The sequence below is a fragment of the Hyperolius riggenbachi genome, chromosome 3, assembly GCF_040937935.1.
Source record: "Hyperolius riggenbachi isolate aHypRig1 chromosome 3, aHypRig1.pri, whole genome shotgun sequence".
Lineage (NCBI taxonomy): Eukaryota > Metazoa > Chordata > Amphibia > Anura > Hyperoliidae > Hyperolius > Hyperolius riggenbachi.
Genome location: NC_090648.1, coordinates 308,906,495 through 308,925,410, shown reverse-complemented (window position 1 = coordinate 308,925,410; position 18,916 = coordinate 308,906,495). Strand labels below are relative to the sequence as shown.

At 43.4% G+C, this 18,916-nt stretch overlaps 1 protein-coding gene across 1 annotated transcript in view; it reads left to right on the top strand.

Annotated features, from left to right (window-relative positions):
• TRHDE (thyrotropin releasing hormone degrading enzyme) overlaps positions 1-18,916 on the top strand; it is a 909,658-nt gene that overhangs the window by 494,959 nt on the left and 395,783 nt on the right. Inside the window, exon 4 of the mRNA XM_068272747.1 lies at positions 2,223-2,377. Within this exon, the coding sequence (XP_068128848.1) occupies positions 2,223-2,377 (155 nt within the window). The remainder of the gene's footprint in view (positions 1-2,222; positions 2,378-18,916) is intronic.

The following is an 18,916-nucleotide window of genomic DNA, read 5'->3' as shown; positions in this document are numbered from 1 at the left end:
GCAAATTGCAGTGAGTCCAGCAGGGGATCTGTGATAGATTTCAGATAAGCCATTATCAGTTTTTAGAATGCTTTCATGACCAATGATGTCAGGGCAACAGGCCTGTAATCATTTAAACATGTAGCTTTTTATTTTGTTTGGAATTGGTACAATGGTTGAGCTTTTAAAACTGGCAGGGACAATTGAGAGTTCCAGAGATGCTTTGAATATGTCTGTGAATACAGGCGCTAATTGATCGGCACAGAGTTTCAAGCATTTCGCAGAGACAGTGTCTGGCCCCATTGCTTTCCTAGTGTTTTGTCTTTTGAAGAGTCTGTTTACATCTGATTGGCATATTGTTAGAGCATGCACATCTCGGGACAGGTTAGAAGATTATGTCTGGCCTCCTGTGTTGTGTAGGTGCTGAGGCACCGCAGGGGATGGAGACGTTGGCTGGCTGGAGGAGTGCTCAGTTTGCCTGTTGCAGAGATGAAAATTATGCAAATTGACTTGGTGTATTTGGCTTTTGTTGGTAGTGTCAAACCTGCAATAAAATGTATTCAGTTCATTTGCTAACTGCAGGTTGTGTAGTAAATGTGGAGATTTTTTGCTGTAGTTGGTAATTTCATGTAGAGATTTCCATATTGTGGATGAGTCGGCGTTGGAAATAATAAAAATAATACTCATAAATCTGTTTAAGCTACAAGTGTCTTCACTTGTTAAATTTGCAGCCAAAAATCAACAAGGAACATAGAAAATTATTCCCACAAAGCAGTCATTTTGGCATCCAGCTGTGAGATTTCAGTACAGTTGCATATTACAGATACAATATTCAGCATAGGTTTAGTATAAATGCCACATATCACTTTAACATGAAGTGTTAATGTAGAATATGTTGTTAAATTAAATTTTAAAAGAGAAGTGCATTAAAGAGACTCCGTAACAAAAATTGCATCCTGTTTTTTATCATCCTACAAGTTCCAAAAGCTATTCTAATGTGTTCTGGCTAACTGCAGCACTTTCTACTAACACAGTCTCTGTAATAAATCAATGTATCTTTCCCCTGTCAGACTTGTCGGTCTGTGTCTGGAAGGCTGCCAAGTTCTTCAGTGTTGTGGTTCTACTATGAACTCCCCTTTATGCACACTGCCTGTGTGTTATTTAGGATTAGAGCAGCTTCTCTCTTCTCTCTCTTATCTTTTAAAAGCTGGATAAATCGTCCTCTGAGCTGGCTGGGCTTTCACATACTGAGGAATTACAAACAAGGGCAAAGCTGTTTGCAGGAAGAAAAGAGCAGCCTGAAACTTCAGTGCATGGGGGAAAGAAACACACAAATGATCTCTTGGGATTCAAAAGGAATGCTGTATACAGCCTGCTTGTGTATGGATGTATTTTCTATGTGTGGACATACTGTACATCAACCTACTTCCTGTTTTGGTGGCCATTTTGTTTGTTTACAAACAAACTTTTAAAAACTGTTTTTAACCACTTTTAATGCGGCGAGGAGCGGCGAAATTGTGACAGAGGGTAATAGGAGATGTCCCCTAACGCACTGGTATGTTTACTTTTGAGCGATTTTAACAATACAGATTCTCTTAAAGAACTGCTGTACTACTGTAGATATCTGAACTTGTTCAGATGGCTTCAAAAACCACAGTCAAGACCAAAGCAGGTTTATTAGATTTTTTTTGTAATGGTCCCCTCAGGTTCTTGGTATAAAAAGAGGCTAATACAATTTTTATCTGTCCTGCAGCAAGCCAGGCCTTCTTATCATTTGGACATGGAGGCTGCAAAGAATCCAAAAGATGTCTGTCTATGTTCTGGCCTCTAGAGGGTAAAATCAGTAAATAGATAGATAACCTCTTCATTTTTCTGAAATTAAATTAGAATAATTGACTCCCCACACCATTGTGAGGGAACTGTGCAGCTATATACCAAAAGCATTGACTCGTTATTATCATTTTGCTTAAATAGCTAATAAATTACATCATTTTAATTGAGTTGAAAATCTTTCACCTTGAATTTAGACTACACTGTAAAATATATATATATATATCATTACAGGTTTATTGACTTTCTATACGCTCTACTTCGCTTACCTTGGAAATTAATTACCATATCCTCTTTACTTGTTTGTCTTTTTCCTAATGCTATTAGTATTTGCATTTATGCAGAAATAGATTGTGTAGATAAAAGAAAATATGTCATTTTTAAAATGGGTGTTTTTTTTCTATTTATCTTAGATTTATTAGCTGTGCCTAAACATCCCTATGCTGCTATGGAAAACTGGGGTCTAAGCGTATTTGTGGAGCAAAGAATACTTCTCGATCAAAGCATCTCTTCAATTTCCTATTTGCTTGATGTCACCATGGTCATTGTGCATGAAATTTGTCACCAGGTATGTAACATGAAATGATGATGAACACTACTTTGTGGGTGTTATATTTTTATCTGAAGCAAATTATAGTTTGAAAATAAAGTTTTACAAAATATTTTTTATTATATATAAACAAGATAATTTAAACAAGCTGGTTTCATTATTTTACATAATCAAGATTTTTGGTGAGAATCCAACTTCTTTATTTTAGCTAATACTATGTTAGAAAGGCTTATTATGGCACCATCTTTACTGAAACCTGTGCTGGTCACTTGTTCAGTTTATACATGTTTAAAAGCATTTTAAATTCCCTTATGGTGAATCCTGATCTCAGTGATGTTGGACTGAGATGTGGGACGCAGGTTTGCATTTAACTGGGGTGGTGCTTCACTCATTGAATCTCAATTGTGTCTTTCTATGCATCAGGGTCAGACAACATTGACATATAGATATATCCAGAATGCAGCGGTCATCATTCAGTGGCTGCACTGCATTCTATGAATGTATATCAGATCCTTGATGCTTTAAAAACAGGTACATTTAAATCTACAATGACATTGTAATTTCAAAAGCTATGACCTTTTTAAGTATGCAAAAGCTCTGCCTTTTTATTTTGATTTTACTTTGTAAAATTATATTCTTTCTAAGCACTTGAATGTTCTTTTGGCTACTGGTGAAAGAGCTCAACATGAAACTTAGCACAGCAAATCAAATAATAGTCAGCTGTCTTTCTCTGAGGCCGGAACAGCAGACTCTTCTACTAACTGATATTTTTAATGTTTGCTGGTTCATATGGGTAAGTAAACAATTGTTTTCTCTTTTAGTTAACCCTTGTATGGACTAAAAGTATATAGCTAGAGATAATGTGAGGACATATTGGCCTCAATTCACTAAGATCATGCTGGAGATAATAAGGCAAAAGAAAACTTACCTCCACACAGTAAGAGAGTTATCTTATCTCTTCACTCCTTACGTTACCTCTTCTGTAGTTAATTTACCTCCTCTGTAGTTATTTTCACACGCAGTTAATGAACAGCCTGTCTTTAACTCTGGAGTTATTTTAAGGATTAATGAGTTAACTTAAAGACAGAAGAGTTAACTTTAGATTTGCCTGAGGTAAAATGTTTCCTGAAAACTACATGCCTTATCACCATGGTAACAACTCTAGAAGAGTTAATAAAGACAGGAGATAAGCTTAGTGAATTGAGGCCAATGTCTGTGTAGCTTGTAATACTCCATAGAGAAATGCTAGAACAGTAACCACATTTGCACTGACCGCATTGAAATATTTTTTTTCTTTAGATTGCACATCATTTGCCTGTGCTTTATCAATTGCATAGTTTAAATCACACTGCTCCTTTTCCACTGATGGGATTCAATATTTCCCCAAACATTTAGTGCATGCTGAATTTGAATTTGCATTTTAGTTAGTCAAAAGAAGCACAATTAAATTGTATACCAAACTGAGTTTTTCTAGCAATTTCTCAGTTTTCATTTTATTTTACAGTACCAGAATTGTCAGAATCATGCATATAAAACTGTAGTGGAAAAATGAAGGGTATCATGAAAACTGTGTGGAAATGCATAGCAAACAATTCTTAGTGTGAAACAGGAAAATCATGATTATAGTACATTTCAGGTTGTGATTTCCAATGAAAAATGACCCTAAGAGGAGAAAAGCCGGCAGCAAAAGCATTTTGATCTGTGCAAAACCTCCAAACTACCCCATATTTTAACACCACTTATATTTTAAGCAGTGTTGCTTGCGAATTTTCGCCAAAGCCATTTTCGCATCGAAAATCCCATTTTCGATTTCGCCGAATTTTAGCGAAAATGAGTACTATTTTCACTTCAAAAGGCGAAATTTCGCATTAATATTTTCGCATTAATTTTCGCCTAAAGTCCGTTTTTTTCGCGTTGAATATCTAAGCCCTCTTAAAAGCTAAAATCACCAAATTTGCAGGGTATATTAAAGAGATATGTGGGTACAAGAGGAAAATTTTTTTTTTCAAAAAGACCTTATAGTTTTTGAGAAAATCGATTTTAAAGTTTTAAAGGAAAAAAGTATACATTTAAATGCAGTAAATGACAGTTACTTAAAGGGATACTGTTGGAGGGGGTCGGGGTAAAAATGAGTTGAAGTTACCCGGGGGTTCTAATGGTCCCCCACAGACATCCTGTGCCCACGCAGCCACTCCCCAATGCTCCGGCCCCGCCTCTGGTTCACTTCTGGAATTTCAGACTTTAAAGTCTGAAAACCACTGCGCCTGCGTTGCCGTGTCCTCACTCCCGCTGATGGTACCAGGAGCATACTGCGCAGGCCCAGTATGGTCTGTGCTTGCACCGTGCGCTCCTGGTGGTGACATCAGGGGAAGCGAGGACACGGCAACGCAGGCGCAGTGGTTTTCAGACTTTAAAGTCTGAAATTCCAGAAGTGAACCGGAGGCAGGGCCGGAGCATTGGGGAGTGGCTGCGCGGGCACAGGATGCCTGCGGGGGACCATTAGAAGCCCCAGGTAACTTCAACTCATTTTCCCCCGACCCCCCCTACAGTATCCCTTTAAGCAAATCTAGAGGTAGTGTAAAATTACTAATATCAAAAGAAAGGGCCAAGTGCCAAGTGCAAACTGCCAAGTGCAAACGGCCAAGTGCAAAGGGCCAAGTGCAAGGGCAAAGGGCCAAGTGCAAAGGGCCAAGGGTCAAGTGCAAAGGGCCAAGTGCAAAGGGCCAAGTGCAAGGGCAAAGGCCCAAGTGCAAAGGGCCAAGTGCAAAGGCCCAAGTGCAAAGGGCCAATTGCACGTGCAAAGGGCCAAGTGCAAAGGGCCAAGTGCAAAGGCAAAGGGCCAATTGCAAGTGCAAAGGGCCAAGTGCAAAGGGCCAAGTGCAAAGGCAAAGTGCAAAGGCAAAGGGCCAAGTGCAAAGGGCCAAGTGCAAGTGCAAAGGGCCAAGTGTCAAATGAAAAGGGCCAAGTGCAAAGGGCCAAGAGCCAAGGGCTCTTTGCACTTGGCCCTTTGCACTTGGCCCTTTTCATTTGACCCTTGGCCCTTTGCACTTGCACTTGGCCGTTTGCACTTGGCACTTGTTCTTGGCACTTGGCCCTTTGCACTTGGCACTTGGCCCTTTGCACTTGGCAGTTTGCACTTGGCACTTGCTCTTGGCACTTGGCCCTTTGCACTTGGCACTCGGCCCTTTGCACTTGGCAGTTTGCACTTGGCACTTAGCCCATGGCACTTACACTTGGCCCTTTCTTTTGATATTAGTAAATTTACACTACCTCTAGGTTTGCTACAGTAACTGTCATTTACTGCATTTAAATGTATACTTTTTTCCTTTGACACTTTAAAGTCGATTTTCTCAAAAACTATAAGGTCTTTTTGAAAAATTTATTTTTCCTCTTGTAGCCACATATCTCCTTAACCACTTGAGGACCACAGTCTTTCTACCCCTTAAGGACCGGCCACTTTTTTTCCATTCAGACCACTGCAGCTTTCACGGTTTATTGCTCGCTCATACAACCTACCACCTAAATGAATTTTGGCTCCTTTTCTTGTCACTAATAAAGCTTTCTTTTGGTGCTATTTGATTGCTCCTGCGATTTTTACTTTTTATTATATTCATCAAAAAAGACATGAATTTTGGCAAAAAAATGATTTTTTTAACTTTCTGTGCTGACAATTTTCAAATAAAGTAAAATTTCTGTATACATGCAGCGCAAAAAATGTGGACAAACATGTTTTTGATAAAAAAAAAACCATTCAGTGTATATTTATTGGTTTGGGTAAAAGTTATAGCGTTTACAAACTATGGTGCAAAAAGTGAATTTTGCCATTTTCAAGCATCTATGACTTTTCTGACCCCCTGTCATGTTTCATGAGGGGCTAGAATTCCAGGATAGTATAAATACCCCCCAAATGACCCCATTTTGGAAAGAAGACATCCCAAAGTATTCACTGAGAGGCATAGTGAGTTCATAGAAGATATTATTTTTTGTCACAAGTAAGCGGAAAATGACACTTTGTGACAAAAAAAAGAAAAAAAAAAGAATCCATTTCTTCTAACTTGCGACAAAAAAAAATGAAATCTGCCACGGACTCACCATGCCCCTCTCTGAATACCTTGAAGTGTCTACTTTCCAAAATGGGGTCATTTGTGGGGTGTGTTTACTGTCCTCGCATTTTGGGGGGTGCTAATTTGTAAGCACCCCTGTAAAGCCTAAAGGTGCTCATTGGACTTTGGGCCCCTTAGCGCAGTTAGGCTGCAAAAAAGTGCCACACATGTGGTATTGCCGTACTCAAGAGAAGTAGTAGAATGTGTTTTGGGGTGTATTTTTACACATACCCATGCTGGGTGGGAGAAATATCTCTGTAAATGACAATTTTTTCATTTTTTTTACACACAATTGTCCATTTACAGAGTTATTTCTCCCACCCAGCATGGGTATGTGTAAAAATACACCCCAAAACACATTGTACTACTTCTCCCGAGTACGGCGATACCACATGTGTGGCACTTTTTTGCACCCTAACTGCGCTAAAGGGCCCAAAGTCCAATGAGTACCTTTAGGATTTCACAAGTCATTTTGCGGAATTTGATTTCCAGACTACTCCTCACGGTTTAGGGCCCCTAAAATGCCAGGGCAGTATAGGAACCGCACAAATGACCCCATTTTAGAAAGAAGACACCCCAAGGTATTCCGTTAGGAGTATGGTGAGTTCATAGAAGATTTTATTTTTTGTCAAAAGTTAGCGGAAAATTGATTTTTATTGTTTTTTTCACAAAGTGTCATTTTCCACTAACTTGTGACAAAAAATAAAATCTTCGTTAAACTCACCATACTACTAATGGAATACCTTGGGGTGTCTTCTTTCTAAAATGGGGTCATTTGTGGGGTTCCTATACTGCCCTGGCATTTTAGGGGCCCTAAACCGTGAGGAGTAGTCTGGAAATCAAATTCCGCAAAATGACCTGTGAAATCCTAAAGGTACTCATTGGACTTTGGGCCCTTTAGCGCAGTTAGGGTGCAAAAAAGTGCCACACATGTGGTATCGCCGTACTCGGGAGAAGTAGTACAATGTGTTTTGGGGTGTATTTTTACACATATCCATGCTGGGTGGGAGAAATAACTCTGTAAATGGACAATTGTGTGTAAAAAAATCAAAAGATTGTCATTTACAGAGGTATTTCTCCCACCCAGAATGGGTATGTGTAAAAATACACCCCAAAACACATTGTACTACTTCTCCCGAGTATGGAAATACCACATGTGTGGCACTTTTTTGCACCCTAACTGCGCTAAAGGGCCCAAAGTCCAATGAGTACCTTTAGGATTTCACAGGTCATTTTGCGAAATTTGATTTCCAGACTACTCCTCACGGTTTAGGGCCCCTAAAATGCCAGTTCAGTATAGGAACCCCACAAATGACCCCATTTTAGAAAGAAGACACCCCAAGGTATTCCGTTAGGAGTATGGTGAGTTCATAGAAAATTTTATTTTTTGTCAAAAGTTAGTGGAAAATGACACTTTGTGAAAAAAACAATAAAAATCAATTTTCCGCTAACTTTTGACAAAAAATAAAATCTTCTATGAACTCACCATACTCCTAACGGAATACCTTTGGGTGTCTTCTTTCTAGAATGGGGTCATTTGTGGAGTTACTATACTGCCCTGGCATTTTAGGGGCCCTAAACCGTGAGGAGTAGTCTTGAAACCAAATGTCGCAAAATGACCTGTGAAATCCTAAAGGTACTCATTGGACTTTGGGCCCCTTAGCGTACTTAGGGTGTAAAAAAGGGCCACACATGTGGTACCGCCGTACTCAGGAGAAGTAGTATAATGTGTTTTGGGGTGTATTTTTACACATACCCATGCTAAGTGGGAGAAATATCTCTGTAAATGACAATTGTTTGATTTGTTTTACACACAATTGACCATTTACATAGAAATTTCTCCCACCCAGCATGGGTATGTGTAAAAATACACCCCAAAACACATTATACTACTTTTCCTGAGTACGGCGGTACCACATGTGTGACACTTTTTTGCAGCCTAGGTGCGCTAAGGGGCCCAACGTCCTATTCACGGGTCATTTTGAGGCATTTGTTTTCTAGACTACTCCTCGCGGTTTAGGGCCCCTAAAATGCCAGGGCAGTATAGGAACCCCACAAGTGACCCCATTTTAGAAAGAAGACACCCCAAGGTATTCCGTTAGGTGTATGGCGAGTTCATAGAAGATTTTATTTTTTGTCACAAGTTAGTGAAAAATGACACTTTGTGAAAAAAACCCAATAAAAATCAATTTCCGCTAACTTTTGACAAAAAATAAAATCTTCTATGAACTCGTCATACACCTAACAGAATACCTTGGGGTGTCTTTTTTTCTAAAATGGGGTCACTTGTGGGGTTCCTATACCGCCCTGGCATTTTACGGGCCCAAAACCGTGAGTAGTCTGGAAACCAAATGTCTCAAAATGACTGTTCAGGGGTATAAGCATCTGCAAATTTTGATGACAGGTGGTCTATGAGGGGGCGAATTTTGTGGAACCGGTCATAAGCAGGGTGGCCTTTTAGATGACAGGTTGTATTGGGCCTGATCTGATGGATAGGAGTGCTAGGGGGGTGACAGGAGGTGATTGATGGGTGTCTCAGGGGGTGGTTAGAGGGGAAAATAGATGCAATCAATGCACTGGGGAGGTGATCGGAAGGGGGTCTGAGGGGGATCTGAGGGTTTGGCCGAGTGATCAGGAGCCCACACGGGGCAAATTAGGGCCTGATCTGATGGGTAGGTGTGCTAGGGGGTGACAGGAGGTGATTGATGGGTGTCTCAAGGTGTGATTAGAGGGGGGAATAGATGCAAGCAATGCACTGGCGAGGTGATCAGGGCTGGGGTCTGAGGGCATTCTGAGGGTGTGGGCGGGTGATTGAGTGCCCTAGGGGCAGATAGGGGTCTAATCTGATAGGTAGCAGTGACAGGGGGTGATTGATGGGTAATTAGTGGGTGTTTAGGGTAGAGAACAGATGTGAACACTGCACTTGGGAGGTGATCGGACGTCGGATCTGCGGGCGATCTATTGGTGTGGGTGGGTGATCAGATTTCCCGCAAGGGGCAGGTTAGGGGCTGATTGATGGGTGGCAGTGACAGCGGGTGATTGATGGGTGGCAGTGACAGGGGGTGATTGATGGGTGATTGATAGGTGATTGACAGGTGATCAGTGGGTTATTACAGGGAAGGACAGATGTAAATAATGCCCTGGCGAATTGATAAGGGGGGGTCTGAGGGCAATCTGAGCGTGTAGGCGGGTGATTGGGTGCCCGCAAGGGGCAGATTAGGGTCTGATCTGATGAGTAACAGTGACAGGTGGTGATAGGGGGTGATTGATGGGTAATTAGTGGGTGTTTAGAGGAGAGAATAGATGGAAACACTGCGCTTGGGTGGTGATCTGATGTCGGATCTGCGGGCGATCTATTGGTGTGGGTGGGTGATCAGTTTGCCCGCAAGGGGCAGGTTAGGGGCTGATTGATGGGTGGCAGTGACAGGGGTGATTGATGGGTGGCAGTGACAGGGGGTGATTGACAGGTGATTGACAGGTGATCAGTGGGTTATTACAGGGAAGGACAGATGTAAATAATGCCCTGGCGAATTGATAAGGGGGGGTCTGAGGGCAATCTGAGCGTGTAGGCGGGTGATTGGGTGCCCGCAAGGGGCAGATTAGGGTCTGATCTGATGGGTAACAGTGACAGGTGGTGATAGGGGGTGATTGATGGGTAATTAGTGGGTGTTTAGAGGAGAGAATAGATGGAAACACTGCGCTTGGGTGGTGATCTGATGTCGGATCTGCGGGCGATCTATTGGTGTGGGTGGGTGATCAGTTTGCCCGCAAGGGCGGGTTAGGGGCTGATTGTTGGGTGGCAGTGACAGGGGGTGATTGATGGGTGATAGGTGATTGGCAGGTGATTGACAGGTGATCAGTGGGTTATTACAGGGAAGGACAGATGTAATTAATGCACTGGTGAATTGATAAGGGGGGTGGGGGGTCTGAGGGCAATCTGAGCGTGTGGGCGGGTGATTGGGTGCCCGCAAGGGGCAGCTTAGGGTCTGATCTGATAGGTAACAGTGACAGGTGGTGATAGGGGGTGATTGATGGGTGATTGATGGGTAATTAGTGGGTGTTTAGAGAAGATAACAGATGTAAACAATACATTTGGGAGGTAATCTGACGGCGGGTTTGCGGGCGATCTAATGGTGTGGGTGGGTGATCAGATTGCCCGCAAGGGGCAGGTTAGGGGCTGATTGATGGGTGGCAGTGACAGGGGGTGACAGGGGGTGATTGATGGGTGATAGGTGATTGGCAGGTGATTGACAGGTGATCAGTGGGTTATTACAGGGAAGAACAGATGTAATTAATGCACTGGCGAATTGATAAGGGGGGGTCAGAGGGCAATCTGAGCGTGTTGGCGGGTGATTGGGTGCCCGCAAGGGGCAGATTAGGGTCTGATCTGATAGGTAAAAGTGACAGGTGGTGATAGGGGGTGATTGATGGGTGATTGATGGGTAATTAGTGGGTGTTTAGAGGAGAGAATAGATGTAAACAATGGATTTGGGAGGTGATCTGATGTCGGATCTGCGGGCGATCTATTGGTGTGGGTGGGTGATCAGATTGCCCGCAAGGGGCAGGTTAGGGGCTGATTGTTGGGTGGCAGTGACAGGGGGTGATTGATGGGTGATTGATGGGTGATTGATGGGTGATTGACGGGTGATTGACAGGTTATCAGGGAAGATAGATGCATACAGTACACAGGGGAGGTCTGGGGGGGGGGGGGGTCTGGGGAGAATCTGAGGGGTGGGGGGGTGATCAGGAGGGGGCAGGGGGCAGGGGGGGGGATAAAAAAAAATAGCGTTGACAGATAGTGACAGGGAGTGATTGATGGGTTATTAGGGGGGTGATTGGGTGCAAACAGGGGTCTGGGGGGTGGGCAGGGGGGGGTCTGAGGGGTGCTGTGGGCGATCAGTGGGTGGGGGGGGGCATATCAGTGTGTTTGGGTGCAGACTAGGTTGGCTGCAGCCTGCCCTGGTGGTCCCTCGGACACTGGGATCACCAGGGCAGGAGGCAGCCTGTATAATACATTTTGTATACATTACAAAGTGTATTATACACTTTGTAGCGGCGATCGCGGGGTTAACATCCCGCCGGCGCTTCCGTATGGCCGGCGGGATGTTACGGCGGGTGGGCGGAGCCAGTTGCCGGGGGAAGCGCGCGTCATCAATGACGCGATCGCTCCCCTGGCATGCCTAAAGGACGCGCCGCCTGAAGGCGTATTGCGGTCCTTTAGGCGTCCACTTTGCCGCCGCCCATGGGCTGTGGGCGGTCGGCAAGTGGTTAATATACCCTGCAAATTTGGTGATTCTAGCTTGTAAGGGGGCTTAGAAATTCAACGCGAAAAAAACGGACTTTAGGCGAAAATTAATGCGAAAATATTCGGCGAATTTTCGCCTTTCGAAACGAAAATAGTACTTATTTTCGCGAAAATTCGGCGAAAAGAATATTTGCATTTTCGCTCATCACTGATTTTAAGTAAATACTGTCATTCAGTTATTCATATAAAGCAACAAATGATGTCTGAAGATAAGTGTATAAGTGGCTCTTGATAATCTTGGACATAAATAGGTTTGTGTTGTGGTAGTGTAGCTCAGGAAGCCACCATAAATGCATTTAACCTGTTCTGGACGCTGCTGAAATCTATGCCCTGTTTACTGCCTCTTGTCCCTGCCAGGTCATAGATTTCACTTCTCACCCTGCTGCTGTCATTTCTCCATTGCCACTGCACTGTACACCAATTATGTTGGCTGCTCTGTATGCAAATTATATTGGCTCTTGATTGTGTAATCACTGTGAGGCATTCACAGTGACCACATTAAAAAAAGAGAAAAAAAGGTTTTGGTCCTTAAAGAGACTCTGTAACAAAAATTGCATCCTGTTTTTCATGATCCTACAAGTTCCAAACCCTATTCTAATGCGCTCTGGCTTACCGTAGCACTTTCTACTATCACCATCTCTGTAATAAATCAGTTTATCTCTCCCCTGTCAGACTTGTCGCCCTGTGTCTGGAAGGCTGCCAAGTTCTTCAGTGTTGTGGTTCTGCTATGCACTCCCCCCTCCAGGCCCATCTATGCACACTGCCTGTGTGTTATTTAGATTAGGGCAGCTTCTCTCTTCTCTCTTATCTTTTATAAGCTGGATAAATCCTCCTCTGAGCTGGCTGGGCTTTCACATACTGCGGAATTACAGACAAGATCAGAGCTGTTTGCAGGAAGAAAGGATCAGCCTGACACTTCAGTGCATGAGAGCTGCAGGTGAAAGAAACACACAAATGATCTCTTGAGATTCAAAAGGAAGGGTGTATACAGCCTGCTTGTGTATGGATGTACTTTCTATGTGTGGACATACCGTACATCAACCCACTTACTGTTTTGGTGGCCATGTTGTTTGTTTCTAAACAAACTCTTAAAAACAGTTTTTAACCACTTTTAATGCTACGGGGAGCGGCAAAATTGTGACAGAGGGTAATAGGAGATGTCCCCTAACGCACTGGTATGTTTACTTTTGTGCGATTTTAACAATACAGATTCTCTTTAACCTCCCTGGCGTTCTATTAAAATCGCCAGGGAGGCTGCGGGAGGGTTTTTTTTAAATAAAAAAAAAACTATTTTATGCAGCCAACTGAAAGTTGGCTGCATGAAAGCCCACTAGAGGGCGCTCCGGAAGCGTACTTTCGATCGCCTCCGGCAATCGAAAGTAACAAGATAGGCCGCAATGAGCGGCCTATCTTGTTTCGCTTTCCTCGTCGCCATGGCGACGAGCGGAGTGACGTCATGGACGTCAGTCGACGTCCTGACGTCAGAGCCGCCCGATCCAGCCCCTAGCGCCGGCCGGAACTGTTTGTTCCGGCTGCACTGGGCTCGGGCGGCTGGGGGGACCCTCTTTCGCCGCTGCACGCGGCGGATCGCCGCGGAGCGGCGGCGATCGGGCAGCACACGCGGCTGGCAAAGTGCCGGCTGCGTGTGCTGCTTTTTTCAGATTGAAAATCGGCCCAGCAGGGCCTGAGCAGCGACCTCCGGCGGCATACCCCGAGCTCAGCTCGGGATTACCGCCAAGGGGGTTAATCTCTTTAAGGGGCCAGAGCCTATTCGTCTATAAAGGGTAAAAGAGAAGTAACCTAAAGGGATAGGCAATGAGATGCAGATAGTTCTGAGTTGATGCAAGATTATGCACATTTTGCATGCAAATCTATGCTTCTTAAAATCGACTAATTCTAATTCCACCATGTCATGATTCGATTGGTCCATTTTCAAACTCCATGAATTTGCATATATAATTTGCATAATCCTGCATCAACCTGGAATAAATTGCTGACTATCTCTAGAAACTAATAAATAAATAACAATCAAAATGTATAAACAGTATAAGCTAAAGGAAATTGAAGGAAACCAGTTCCCTGATGTAGTGCTTGATGCACTAAACTTTGTGTAATAATTTGTATCTAATTCTAAGTGTTTTGTGACCTTAATTTATATTATCATTCACTAAAAGGATGAAGGCATGTCCAAAATAAATTCCATTCAAATTGAACAAGTTGTTCATGAAAATGGTATCACTGTTTAGCAAGGCTTGCTTAAAGTGTACCTTGAGGGAAAAAAGTGCCCCTGGGGGTATCTACCTGAGAGCCGGAAGCCTCTGGATCCTAAAGAGCAAAAATCTATTAACCCTTCGCACACTCACATGCAAATGTTCAAACAAATGCATTCACAGGAGAGGAAGTTAGGATGTGTGCTCCTAATCCATTGATAGGTTTGATGCAATGAATGTGTTTGCATGTCTGCACTATGCATGTTACAGGGCCAGAGTTAGGACACCTATGTTTACCTGGGTACTTCTGCGCAGTATAGGTGACTAAGCATAAGAATGCATTCTTCTGTGAACTAAAACCCTGGCTTTTAATTTAGCTGTAGGGATAACAGTTGTGCCTGGATGAGTGAATCTGTGAATGCATTTGTTTGAACATTTGCATGTGAGTGTGCGAAGGGTTAATAGATTTTTGCTGTTTTCTAGCCACACCCCCTTCAGCACCTCCTTTTCCCTAATAATTTATTTAATGTCCTAACTAGAGGCGATGTGCCTGGATATATGTATTTCCATTTTACTGCTGACCCCTGTGGCTAGGGTCCAATTCAGTGCACTCCCTCCTTCCCCTGTATGTATTTGTCAGCATGCACACAGCTTATGCTGGTGTATGCTCATGGTGCACGTGGACACATAACGTTAGCTCCCTTGTGCGATTGGTAAGATGCACCGTCTTTCCCAGGAGAGGAAGTTAGGATGTGTGCTCCTAATCCATTGATAGGTTTGATGCAATGAATGTGTTTGCATGTCTGCACTATGCATGTTACAGGGCCAGAGTTAGGACACCTATGTTTACCTGGGTACTTCTGCGCAGTATAGGTGACTAAGCATAAGAATGCATTCTTCTGTGAACTAAAACCCTGGCTTTTAATTTAGCTGTAGGGATAACAGTTGTGCCTGGATGAGTGAATCTGTGAATGCATTTGTTTGAACATTTGCATGTGAGTGTGCGAAGGGTTAATAGATTTTTGCTGTTTTCTAGCCACACCCCCTTCAGCACCTCCCTTTCCCTAATAATTTATTTAATGTCCTAACTAGAGGCGATGTGCCTGGATATATGTATTTCCATTTTACTGCTGACCCCTGTGGCTAGGGTCCAATTCAGTGCACTCCCTCCTTCCCCTGTATGTATTTGTCAGCATGCACACAGCTTATGCTGGTGTATGCTCATGGTGCACGTGGACACATAACGTTAGCTCCCTTGTGCGATTGGTAAGATGCACCGTCTTTCCCAGGAGAGGAAGTTAGGATGTGTGCTCCTAATCCATTGATAGGTTTGATGCAATGAATGTGTTTGCATGTCTGCACTATGCATGTTACAGGGCCAGAGTTAGGACACCTATGTTTACCTGGGTACTTCTGCGCAGTATAGGTGACTAAGCATAAGAATGCATTCTTCTGTGAACTAAAACCCTGGCTTTTAATTTAGCTGTAGGGATAACAGTTGTGCCTGGATGAGTGAATCTGTGAATGCATTTGTTTGAACATTTGCATGTGAGTGTGCGAAGGGTTAATAGATTTTTGCTGTTTTCTAGCCACACCCCCTTCAGCACCGCCCTTTCCCTAATAATTTATTTAATGTCCTAACTAGAGGCGATGTGCCTGGATATATGTATTTCCATTTTACTGCTGACCCCTGTGGCTAGGGTCCAATTCAGTGCACTCCCTCCTTCCCCTGTATGTATTTGTCAGCATGCACACAGCTTATGCTGGTGTATGCTCATGGTGCACGTGGACACATAACGTTAGCTCCCTTGTGCGATTGGTAAGATGCACCGTCTTTCCCAGGAGAGGAAGTTAGGATGTGTGCTCCTAATCCATTGATAGGTTTGATGCAATGAATGTGTTTGCATGTCTGCACTATGCATGTTACAGGGCCAGAGTTAGGACACCTATGTTTACCTGGGTACTTCTGCGCAGTATAGGTGACTAAGCATAAGAATGCATTCTTCTGTGAACTAAAACCCTGGCTTTTAATTTAGCTGTAGGGATAACAGTTGTGCCTGGATGAGTGAATCTGTGAATGCATTTGTTTGAACATTTGCATGTGAGTGTGCGAAGGGTTAATAGATTTTTGCTGTTTTCTAGCCACACCCCCTTCAGCACCTCCCTTTCCCTAATAATTTATTTAATGTCCTAACTAGAGGCGATGTGCCTGGATATATGTATTTCCATTTTACTGCTGACCCCTGTGGCTAGGGTCCAATTCAGTGCACTCCCTCCTTCCCCTGTATGTATTTGTCAGTATGCACACAGCTTATGCTGGTGTATGCTCATGGTGCACGTGGACACATAACGTTAGCTCCCTTGTGCGATTGGTAAGATGCACCGTCTTTCCCAGGAGAGGAAGTTAGGATGTGTGCTCCTAATCCATTGATAGGTTTGATGCAATGAATGTGTTTGCATGTCTGCACTATGCATGTTACAGGGCCAGAGTTAGGACACCTATGTTTACCTGGGTACTTCTGCGCAGTATAGGTGACTAAGCATAAGAATGCATTCTTCTGTGAACTAAAACCCTGGCTTTTAATTTAGCTGTAGGGATAACAGTTGTGCCTGGATGAGTGAATCTGTGAATGCATTTGTTTGAACATTTGCATGTGAGTGTGCGAAGGGTTAATAGATTTTTGCTGTTTTCTAGCCACACCCCCTTCAGCACCTCCCTTTCCCTAATAATTTATTTAATGTCCTAACTAGAGGCGATGTGCCTGGATATATGTATTTCCATTTTACTGCTGACCCCTGTGGCTAGGGTCCAATTCAGTGCACTCCCTCCTTCCCCTGTATGTATTTGTCAGCATGCACACAGCTTATGCTGGTGTATGCTCATGGTGCACGTGGACACATAACGTTAGCTCCCTTGTGCGATTGGTAAGATGCACCGTCTTTCCCAGGAGAGGAAGTTAGGATGTGTGCTCCTAATCCATTGATAGGTTTGATGCAATGAATGTGTTTGCATGTCTGCACTATGCATGTTACAGGGCCAGAGTTAGGACACCTATGTTTACCTGGGTACTTCTGCGCAGTATAGGTGACTAAGCATAAGAATGCATTCTTCTGTGAACTAAAACCCTGGCTTTTAATTTAGCTGTAGGGATAACAGTTGTGCCTGGATGAGTGAATCTGTGAATGCATTTGTTTGAACATTTGCATGTGAGTGTGCGAAGGGTTAATAGATTTTTGCTGTTTTCTAGCCACACCCCCTTCAGCACCTCCCTTTCCCTAATAATTTATTTAATGTCCTAACTAGAGGCGATGTGCCTGGATATATGTATTTCCATTTTACTGCTGACCCCTGTGGCTAGGGTCCAATTCAGTGCACTCCCTCCTTCCCCTGTATGTATTTGTCAGCATGCACACAGCTTATGCTGGTGTATGCTCATGGTGCACGTGGACACATAACGTTAGCTCCCTTGTGCGATTGGTAAGATGCACCGTCTTTCCCAGGAGAGGAAGTTAGGATGTGTGCTCCTAATCCATTGATAGGTTTGATGCAATGAATGTGTTTGCATGTCTGCACTATGCATGTTACAGGGCCAGAGTTAGGACACCTATGTTTACCTGGGTACTTCTGCGCAGTATAGGTGACTAAGCATAAGAATGCATTCTTCTGTGAACTAAAACCCTGGCTTTTAATTTAGCTGTAGGGATAACAGTTGTGCCTGGATGAGTGAATCTGTGAATGCATTTGTTTGAACATTTGCATGTGAGTGTGCGAAGGGTTAATAGATTTTTGCTGTTTTCTAGCCACACCCCCTTCAGCACCTCCCTTTCCCTAATAATTTATTTAATGTCCTAACTAGAGGCGATGTGCCTGGATATATGTATTTCCATTTTACTGCTGACCCCTGTGGCTAGGGTCCAATTCAGTGCACTCCCTCCTTCCCCTGTATGTATTTGTCAGCATGCACACAGCTTATGCTGGTGTATGCTCATGGTGCACGTGGACACATAACGTTAGCTCCCTTGTGCGATTGGTAAGATGCACCGTCTTTCCCAGGAGAGGAAGTTAGGATGTGTGCTCCTAATCCATTGATAGGTTTGATGCAATGAATGTGTTTGCATGTCTGCACTATGCATGTTACAGGGCCAGAGTTAGGACACCTATGTTTACCTGGGTACTTCTGCGCAGTATAGGTGACTAAGCATAAGAATGCATTCTTCTGTGAACTAAAACCCTGGCTTTTAATTTAGCTGTAGGGATAACAGTTGTGCCTGGATGAGTGAATCTGTGAATGCATTTGTTTGAACATTTGCATGTGAGTGTGCGAAGGGTTAATAGATTTTTGCTGTTTTCTAGCCACACCCCCTTCAGCACCTCCCTTTCCCTAATAATTTATTTAATGTCCTAACTAGAGGCGATGTGCCTGGATATATGTATTTCCATTTTACTGCTGACCCCTGTGGCTAGGGTCCAATTCAGTGCACTCCCTCCTTCCCCTGTATGTATTTGTCAGCATGCACACAGCTTATGCTGGTGTATGCTCATGGTGCACGTGGACACATAACGTTAGCTCCCTTGTGTGATTGGTAAGATGCACCGTCTTTCCCAGGAGAGGAAGTTAGGATGTGTGCTCCTAATCCATTGATAGGTTTGATGCAATGAATGTGTTTGCATGTCTGCACTATGCATGTTACAGGGCCAGAGTTAGGACACCTATGTTTACCTGGGTACTTCTGCGCAGTATAGGTGACTAAGCATAAGAATGCATTCTTCTGTGAACTAAAACCCTGGCTTTTAATTTAGCTGTAGGGATAACAGTTGTGCCTGGATGAGTGAATCTGTGAATGCATTTGTTTGAACATTTGCATGTGAGTGTGCGAAGGGTTAATAGATTTTTGCTGTTTTCTAGCCACACCCCCTTCAGCACCTCCCTTTCCCTAA